The 10,145-nt window shown below is 36.7% G+C and overlaps 1 protein-coding gene across 1 annotated transcript; it reads left to right on the top strand.

The window, feature by feature from the left end:
• Positions 1 to 2,995: 2,995 nt before the first annotated feature.
• LOC131636341 (protein MAIN-LIKE 2-like) lies at positions 2,996 to 4,153 on the top strand. Its single transcript, XM_058906958.1, has 3 exons — positions 2,996 to 3,073; positions 3,313 to 3,990; positions 4,109 to 4,153. Exons 1-3 carry the CDS (start codon positions 2,996 to 2,998, stop codon positions 4,151 to 4,153), a joined length of 801 nt encoding a protein of 266 aa, XP_058762941.1.
• Positions 4,154 to 10,145: the final 5,992 nt, after the last annotated feature.

The following is a 10,145-nucleotide window of genomic DNA, read 5'->3' as shown; positions in this document are numbered from 1 at the left end:
ATACGACAAACTTTAAGAATGACGATTAATAACCCATGCTACAAACAATAACATGTAGATGATTGGAAGTGTCAACATCCCAGGTCCACATTTTTCAGGGCTATGCAGACAGAAGAAAGACATGATTACCACCACGACGGTGATGATCATAAGAAAACACGTCTCTATCCGCTTTGCCATTTTTGCCGGGGGAAGAAGAGAGAATGAATATGAAGTAGAAATTTGAGAGATGAGTTAGAATTTGATGTGAGATTTTATGGAAAAAATGAGAGGTATTTATAGAATGAAAAGAAGGATAGAGACGTTGGGGAATGAAGTGATTCCATACAAAAGGAAAATTTAAGTGGAAGTGAGATTTGAAAGAAAGTGTATGATAATGTTGGGAAAAAGAGAGATGTATAGAATAAATTTAGGATTTGATTTTGAAAATAATGGAAAGAGATTTGAATAGAAAGGAAAAGATTTTGAAAATAATGGAATATAGTACAAAAATTAGTGGGAAACAAAAAATTAATAATAATTTACTTGTTACCAGTACAGTCTGAATCCCCGGACTATGCGCCTGCAAAAGATTTAACTCTGTACCAATTGCGTCAGTACTATTTATCTGTAAATAAATATCAAATAAATAGCGTGTGTGAAGTAATAAACAGTAATTGGCGTTTGCGTAAGAATAAATTCAACAGCGAGCCAAAATACCGTATAAGAAAAATTCTAAAAACCAAGTATTCATAAATCAGGATATGAAAATCCAAGATTATATGAAACTCTTAATTTTTAGATTGAAGTTTTCTTGAAAAAAGATGTGGGCAAATTTTGGGGTATAACAATTACGAACAATGTTTGGTTTAAGTGTTATTTTTAAATTTTTGGGGAAGGGGGGAGGTATTTCCCTATGGCATTTTATTTTGCTTTGTTTTTTTTTATTTTTTTGTGTTTTGCTTTATTTTGTTTTGTTGTGCACCACTATTAAATTCTCCTTGAGTAAGAACTGTATGAAAAAATTTCTTGAAAAATCTTTTTGATTGTGATTTCACTGAGAAATTATATAGAATTTGAGGGATGAGAAGCTAAGTTTAAGGACCCCGAGAAAATTTGATAATTTATGCATTGTTCGAACACTTAAGTTTCTCGAATAAGATATTGATTCATGTCGTAGTAGCCCCTGAGGCATCTCCCTTGTAAGAACCCGAGGCCTGCTACGGGTGGATGTAGAAACTGCTATGGGTCGTAGCAGGCTTCAACAATTACAAGTTTTCATTTTCCATTGTTCAGTTTCTCTTGCCTCCTAGGATTCTAGTATTTTTCTTTATATTAAAACGTTCTTAGCACCAAAAGAACACAAAATTGAAGGTTTTGGAAATAGGGAGAATAAAACGCCATCTTATGCCCTAGCTTTATTTTATCAAGTTTACTTTCTTTGCAGCTTTGATTCTATCAAGTATTGTACTGAACACTATCTTTTGCTAGTTTTTTAGGTCTTTCTAATTCTCTCATTGCCGAACTCAATGGTGCTATGTTAGCTGTTGATAGGGGTGTTCAAATCCAATCCAATCCAAAAAACCGAAAAGAACCGAAAAAACCAAAAACAAAAAAAAACGAATTTTTTCGGATGTGTTTGGATCACTTTATAGTATAACCGATCGATTCGATTTAGTTTTCGGTTGACTGCATGAGAACCGAACCAATCCAAACCGAACCAAAGTATTTATTCTCATTTATTTTTATTTTATTATGATTTATTAAATGTAATGAATATGTATTCCAAATATATATATATATATATATATATATATATATATATATATATATATATATATATATATAATGATGTTACAATTCTTCTGCAGTTGCATAAATTCATTCCCCAAAATATAATAAATATGAAATTTTATTGGAAAACATGTTTCAGTAGAAAAAATATAATAAATATTAAGCATGTTTTTGTCACTCCCCATCTTAGTTTTACTTCTAATTCTAATTTTACGTTATTCTTAATGTTCTACATCATAGCTAAATTAAGTTAAATGATTATTTTGTCATGTTCTACTATATCATAGCTAAATTAAGTTAGATGATTGTATGCTTTCAAGTTTTTGGGAGTTATTAGTGTAGCATGAATGATGCACACTGTTAGTGGAAATGAAGTTCCTAGTTAAATTCATTTCAATGATGCTTACTGTTAGTGGAAATGAATTTTAAAGTTATCTATATAATGTTTCTTTTAAAAACCGAATAAAACCGAACCAACCGAACCGAAGTAAACCATATAAATTGGATCGGATTGGATTTTTCTTTTAATCATCCAAAAACCGAACCAAACCGCATGCTCTTTATATCTTTTAATCAAATGACTTTTTGTATCAAAACCGATCCAAACTGGACCGCGAACACCCCTAGTTGTTGAGTTTGCCCATGAGAAGGGTTGGCATAGTATTTGGTTATTAAATTGGAAAACTAAAAAAATATAATTCATTAATTAAATTGTACCCCTACAAATGTCCTTGTACCCCAACAGTAAAATATTTTGGACGAAATTACCCTCATATAAATAAGTATTTTTTTTCATTTTCACCTTTTCACTATTTGTCAACGAAAACGCTCTGAAAAATTTGCCAATACACAATTCGGAACACTTTTTACAACTCATCCGGTTCTCTATTCAAACAAACCGGAACGCTTCAAGTAACTCTTCCGGTTTACAGATTGCACACCGGAACCCTTTCAAAATCTATTCCGATTCATACCCAATACACACCAGAACACTTTCCAAAACTCTTTCGGTTCGCTTGCCTTCATACCGGAACCCTTTCAAAACCTGTTCCGGTTTAGAAGCTTGCATACCAGAACGCTTTTGACAATTGTTCTGGTTCAGTTGCTTGCATTCCGGAACCCTTTTGCTAACTATTCTGGTTCATCGAAATAACACACCGGAACACATATTTCAACTGTTCCGGTTTTGATTTTTTAATATATTTTTTTTAAGATCAGCGACATGCGTACACTAGGAGCAGACGGGAGACCTACTAGCCGACGCCGCCGAACCGTAGATGAAGTTGGTCCCTCTGTACCAGTTCATGAGCCACCACAGCCACCAGAAGAGCCACCACAACCACCATAGGAGTCACCACAGCCAGCTGGGTATCCTGGAGGACCTTCAGATTGATTATTACTTGTTCGATACGAGGACCATGTTGCTCGCCGTCTATGGTTCGTGGAGGTAAGTAAAACAAATCTATCTATTTTATTTTATTATTTTAAAATTAATTTATTATTATATTTTATAATGTGATTTTTTTTATTTATTTTCAGGAAAGAGGTCCTAAAAAGGAGCTCAAAGTCGCAAGACATGGGACAAAGCTTCAGGATAGAGTTCCTCAGATGCTCCCACCAGAGATGGAGGCTTTGGTGTCTAGGTTAGGTCTGACTTGTCTCCAGAGAACTAGCCTGACCAAGATAGACGTTAATCTTGTCTCAGCATTTGTGGAGATGTGGCATATAGAGACGTCGTCATTTCACATGCCATTTGGTGAGGTGACAATTACAATAGATGATGTTGCCAGTCTGCTGCACTTGCCTATTGGTGGTTTGTTCTGGTATCCTCGGGAGCATATCACTGAGGAGATGGTTGTTGAGCTTGGCATCCAGTACTTGGGAGTGGAGAGGGGTGAGATGGCTCGACATGTGCGTGACTGCAGGGGAGCTTATTATTCATTGCAGTGGTTATACGATAGATTTGTGGAGCATCGTGATGCTAGTAGTTGGGCTTTTGCGACCAGGGCATATCTTATGATGTTGGTCGGTTGTACGATTTTTGGGGATATGACCTTTACTCTTGTCGAGGCCCGATATTTGCTGTTGTTTAGAGTCTTAGAGAGACTTAGTGCTTATAGTTGGGCATCTGCTGCACTGGTCACTCTCTATCGACATCTTGAAGATGCATCTATGTTTAGTTGCAAGCAGTTAGGTGGATATCCTACTCTTCTACAAGTATTTATGTTATTTTAATTTTTATCCTTTAATTAATTGTATGTTAATTCGTATATTTTTATTTTTATTATTTAATATATGTATATTAATTTATATGATATAATTTATTTGGTAACAGTGTTGGATTCATGAGTACTTTCCCACACTTGGAAGGAAAGGATGAAGGATAGAAAAACACTTAGAAAGGGGGGGGGGGTTTGAATAAGTGTAGCTTTAAAAACTTGACAGATAAAAATAAATTGCACAGTTATTTTTATCCTGGTTCGTTGTTAACTAAACTACTCCAGTCCACCCCCGCAGAGATGATTTACCTCAACTGAGGATTTAATCCACTAATCGCACGGATTACAATGGTTCTCCACTTAGTTAGCAACTAAGTCTTCCAGAGTCTTCTGATCACACACTGATCACTCCAGGAACAACTGCTTAGATACCCTCTAAGACTTTTCTAGAGTATTCTGATCCACACGATCACTCTAGTTACAACCTGCTTAGATAACCTCTAAGACTTCCTAGAGTATACTGATCCACACGATCACTCTAGTTCCTTACAACTTAATGTAATCAATTCTAAGAGTATTACAATTGCTTCTTAAAAGCTATAATCACAAACTGTGATATTTCTCTTAACGTTTAAGCTTAATCTCACTAATATATTACAACAGCAATGTAGTGAGCTTTGATGAAGATGAAGATTCTGAGCTTTGGATAGAACAGAGTTTCAGCAAGTTAATATGAGTTGTTTTTGTTCAGGATCGTTAACCTTGCTTCTCATCAGAACTTCATATTTATAGGCGTTGGAGAAGATGACCGTTGAGTGCATTTAATGCTTTGCGTGTTCCGTACAGCATCGCATTTAATGTTATACGCTTTTGTCAACTACCTCGAGCCTTGTTCACGCTGTGTCTACTGACGTTGCCTATTATAGCTTTTAACGTTCCTTTTGTCAGTCAGCGTAGCTTGCCACTTGTACTTCCTTCTGATCTGATGTTTGTGAATACAACGTTTGAATATCATCAGAGTCAAACAGCTTGGTGCAAAGCATCTTCTGATCTTCTGACCTTGAAGTGCTTCTGAGCGTGATACCATCAGAACTTCAGTGCTTCTGATCTCATGTTCTTCTGATGCTTCCATATGTTAGAACAAGAATTGTTCTGATCAATTATCTTAGTTTTGATGATAACAATAATATGAATTTTGCTTAAGATAATATGGTACTCTAATCCAATGCAATTTCCTTTTCAGGAAATATATAAAGAGTATGCATAATTCAGCGCTCAGAAGCTTTGTCTCAAAGGGTTCAGCATGCAACATCAGAACATGGTCTGGCAAGACATCAGAAGATGGTCGAAGCAGAATCAGAACATGGGTCTATGGAAGCATCAGAAGAACAAGAGAACAGAAGCACTGAAGTTCTGATGGTATCACGCTCAGAAGCACTTCAAGGTCAGAAGATCAGAAGATGCTTTGCACCAAGCTGTTTGACTCTGATGATATTCAAACGTTGTATTCACAAACATCAGATCAGAAGAAAGTACAAGTGGCAAGCTACGCTGACTGACAAAAGGAACGTTAAAAGCTACTAAAGGCTACGTCAGTAGACACAGCGTGAACAAGGCTCGAGGTAGTTGACAAAAGCGTATAACATTAAATGCGATGCTGTACGGAACACGCAAAGCATTAAATGCACTCAACGGTCATCTTCTCCAACGCCTATAAATATGAAGTTCTGATGAGAAGCAAGGTTAACGATCCTGAACAAAACAACTCATATTAACTTGCTGAAACTCTGTTCAAATTCAAAGCTCAGAATCTTCATCTTCATCAAAGCTCACTACATTGCTGTTGTAATATATTAGTGAGATTAAGCTTAAACGTTAAGAGAAATATCACAGTTTGTGATTATCGCTTTTAAGAAGCATTTGTAATACTCTTAGAATTAATTACATTAAGTTGTAAGGAACTAGAGTGATCGTGTGGATCAGAATACTCTAGGAAGTCTTAGAGGTTATCTAAGCAGGTTGTAACTAGAGTGATCGTGTGGATCAGTATACTCTAGAAAAGTCTTAGAGGGTATCTAAGCAGTTGTTCCTGGAGTGATCAGTGTGTGATCAGAAGACTCTGGAAGACTTAGTTGCTGACTAAGTGGAGAACCATTGTAATCCGTGCGATTAGTGGATTAAATCCTCAGTTGAGGTAAATCATCTCTGCGGGGGTGGACTGGAGTAGTTTAGTTAACAACGAACCAGGATAAAAATATCTGTGCAATTTATTTTTATCTGTCAAGTTTTTAAAGCTACACTTATTCAAACCCCCCCTTTCTAAGTGTTTTTCTATCCTTCAATTGGCATCAGAGCGCCGGTTCTAAGGTGCAAGCACTTAACCGTGTTTAGAAAAGATTCAGGAAGAGAAAAACGCTTCAGTAAAAGATGGTTGATGAAAGTGAAAAGTCTACACCTGCATCTACATCTGGCTCTGCTGAGCAATACAACGGTAACAATGGTTATACTAGACCGCCGGTATTTGATGGTGAAAACTTTGAATACTGGAAAGATAAACTGGAAAGTTACTTTCTTGGTCTAGATGGTGATCTATGGGATCTTCTGATGGATGGTTACAAACATCCAGTAAATGCCAGAGGCGTAAAGCTGACAAGGCAAGAAATGAATGATGATCAGAAAAAGCTTTTCAGGAATCATCATAAATGCAGAACTGTTTTGCTGAATGCTATCTCTCATGCTGAGTATGAGAAGATATCTAACAGGGAAACGGCCTATGACATATATGAGTCCTTGAAAATGACTCATGAAGGAAATGCTCAAGTCAAGGAGACTAAAGCTCTAGCTTTAATCCAGAAGTATGAAGCCTTCAAGATGGAGGATGATGAAGACATTGAAAAGATGTTTTCAAGATTTCAAACTCTTACTGCTGGATTGAGAGTTCTTGACAAGGGATACACCAAGGCTGATCACGTAAAGAAGATCATCAGAAGCTTACCCAGAAGATGGGGTCCTATGGTGACTGCATTCAAGATTGCAAAGAATCTGAATGAAGTTTCTCTGGAAGAGCTTATCAGTGCCTTGAGAAGCCATGAAATAGAGCTGGACGCAAATGAGCCTCAAAAGAAAGGTAAGTCTATTGCATTAAAATCCAATATCAAGAAATGCACTAACGCTTTTCAGGCTAGAGAAGAAGATCCTGAAGAATCAGAATCTGAAGAAGAAGATGAACTGTCCCTGATCTCCAGAAGGCTAAATCAACTCTGGAAGACCAAGCAAAGGAAGTTCAGAGGCTTCAGAAGTTCAAAGAAATTTGAACGTGGAGAATCTTCTGATGACAGAAGATTTGACAAGAAGAAGGTCATGTGCTATGAATGCAATGAGCCTGGACACTTCAAGAATGAATGTCCAAAACTTCAGAAGGAAAATCCCAAGAAGAAGTTTCATAAGAAGAAAGGTCTTATGGCAACCTGGGATGAGTCAGAAGATGATTCAGACTCTGAAGATGAGCAGGCCAACTGTGCGCTGATGGCGACAGAAGATGACGGATCAGAATCTACATCAGAATCAGATTCTGAAGAGGTATTTTCTGAACTTACTAGAGATGAGTTAGTTTCCGGTCTAACTGAACTTCTGGAACTCAAGTCTCAGATTAGTCTCAAATACAAAAAGCTGAAAAAGCTATTTGAATTTGAAACAAAGAAGCTTGAGTTGGAGAATTCTGAATTAAAAGAAAAACTTTTAAAATTATCCAATAATGTTGGATCTCCTTCTGATTCAGAAAAATCCACTCCTAGTCTAAACCATATTCTGAAAGAATATGATTTAAGTTTCAGGAAGTTCTTATCTAGAAGTATTGGCAGAAGTCAGCTAGCTTCTATGATATATGCTGTGTCTGGAAACAAAAGAGTCGGCATTGGTTTTGAGGGTGAAACCCCATACAAACTTGAACCTGTTGATGAAACGAAATTCACATACATGCCATTGTATGATCAGTTCAAGTATGGCCACTCCCATGATATTAGGCACACTTCACATGCTCAAAGTTTTCACATAACACACACCAAAAAGCATGTGACACAACCTAGGAAATATCATGAAACTCACATTAAAAATTATCATGCTGTTCCTCCTTCTGCTTACAATGTTAAACCTAAGTTCAAACAGAACTTGAGGAGAGCTAACAAGAAAGGACCCAAGAAGATGTGGGTACCAAAGAAAAAGACTATTTCTTTTGCAGATTCTCTTGGCGACAAAGAAGATAAAAATCAACATGTCATGTCACCTGGACTCAAGTTGGTCTCAACACTTGAAGGGAAGAAAGATTGTCTTCCAAGTTCTGGTTCTTAAATCTGTTGAAGAAACTATGTTCGTAGGAGATCAGAAAAGAAAGTCTGTCAGTCTTGGAACCATCTGTTTTGTTTGTTTCTATAGCAATGATGTTTCGTTCTTATCTATTCTGAATGATCTAAATGCTACAGAATATACAATATTGAAACATTGATTGTGGACGAATCAATAAATATCAGATTTGATGATAAACTTGTTTCTAATGAAACAAAGCGCTTAAGAATTTCTGCAGATACAGTTTTGTCTTATCAGAAGCTGCAGAACAAAGAAGTGAACCTCCAGAAGCTGTGGATCAGAAGATCATTCAGATTTATATCAGCACACTTCAGAAGGAGTGGTTCCTGAAGAGAAACTTGATCAGATCAGAAGCAGTGATCTGAATCTGAAGGCGTAAAGTCTATTCTGAAATTTACAGCTGTCATCTATTATCTGATGGTGAACACGTGTCTGTACGGTTTGTACAAAGCGTGCAGTTGAAAAGACGCCGACCTAGGTAACTGTTATAAATCATTTCTTTTACCACGTTCTCTCTCCTTACGTCACTCATCATTTAATAAAATTGATTTCTTTTGATTCTGGAACTGTTCAGTTTATATTTCTTATTATTTTCTTTTTCAAATCCGTCTCTATATATTCTTTTCAAATCATATCTTACATCTTTTTCGCTCCCTTGTCTCTCTCTCTCTTCTTGCATTCTCTCGTTTGAAAAGTTCTTAGCCGTTTTCTAAAAACCCTAATCGAAAACCCAGTTCGCTTTTCTTGTTCGTTTTTGTTCATTCTGCATCCATGGCTGCCTTCTCATCCCAAAATGCTGAGTCATCTGTTCCTCATCATCTCCAAGAAGAAACTTTGCAACTCACCCCTGTTGTTGCATGCTCCATTCCTAAAAATGAATTGGAAGTTCTGTGTGAACTCATGGTTGACTTTGACAACATTGAAGAAAACCAATTTCACCTTAAAGAAGACATCATCTTTCAAGGATGGACCTCGTTGTTTGCTGAGTTCGTTGGTCCAGTTTATCCGGATCTTGTCAAGGAGTTCTGGGCACATGCTGTGGTTGCTCCAAAATCTATACTTTCTTTCGTCCATGGAAAGTTTGTTGTTATTACTGAAAACATCCTAAGAATGATGTTTGATCTGAAAAACCCTGAAGGGGTTTTTGAGTTTGATCAAAGGGCAGATATGGGAGATGTTCTATCCACTCTCTATCCAAATGTCAAGAAAACAAAACACGTCAAGGATTTGAGAGATGTCTACAGAATCTGGACAAAGATCCTTCTTGGGTGTTTCTACCATAGGAAAGCAACACATGCCTCGGATTTCATCAGTAATGATCAAAGGTATATTCTTTATTGCATTGCCACTCAGAAAAAGGTTGATGCGATTTACATTATCTTCAACCATATGTGGAAAGCAGTAAAGGATTCCAGAAACGCTTTCAGAAAAGAAAATGGTGGAACAATCATTCCTTTTGGCAGGATTATTACAAACCTTCTGGTGCATTCCAAGATTGTTGAGAGTCTGGAGTCTGAAGGTATTATCAAAGACCTTGCTGTCACCTCTGGAGCCTGTCTGAATGCTTTTTCTTTAAAGAAGATGAAAATAATTGACACTATCCTCAAAGTTCCTCAACCTCTAGCTGGAACAAGAATCAGAAGAAAACCAGTACTAGCTGACTTTGAAACCTTCTTCAATAGTGAGGTACCTGAAGTCAGAACTAAGTATCTGAAGTCACAAAAAGAGGATAAGAGTCTTAAAGATCAAGACAAAGGTGCTCCTATTAAAGTGAACCGTAAGAAGGAAGAA

This window comes from Vicia villosa, unplaced genomic scaffold, assembly GCF_029867415.1.
Source record: "Vicia villosa cultivar HV-30 ecotype Madison, WI unplaced genomic scaffold, Vvil1.0 ctg.001699F_1_1, whole genome shotgun sequence".
Taxonomy (NCBI): Eukaryota; Viridiplantae; Streptophyta; class Magnoliopsida; order Fabales; family Fabaceae; genus Vicia; species Vicia villosa.
The sequence above is the reverse complement of the archived record's forward strand: the minus strand, read 5'-3'. Positions and strand labels throughout refer to the sequence as shown.

What these genes read in the sequence shown, in the direction of transcription:
- LOC131636341 (XM_058906958.1), top strand. Translation starts at nt 2,996, where the DNA reads ATGCGTACACTAGGAGCAGACGGGAGACCTACTAGCCGACGCCGCCGA. An exon ending in AAGTTGGTCCCTCTGTACCA is followed by an intron (nt 3,074 to 3,312) that starts GTTCATGAGCCA and finishes ATTTATTTTCAG; the next exon opens with GAAAGAGGTCCTAAAAAGGA. An exon ending in GATATCCTACTCTTCTACAA is followed by an intron (nt 3,991 to 4,108) that starts GTATTTATGTTA and finishes ATTTGGTAACAG; the next exon opens with TGTTGGATTCATGAGTACTT.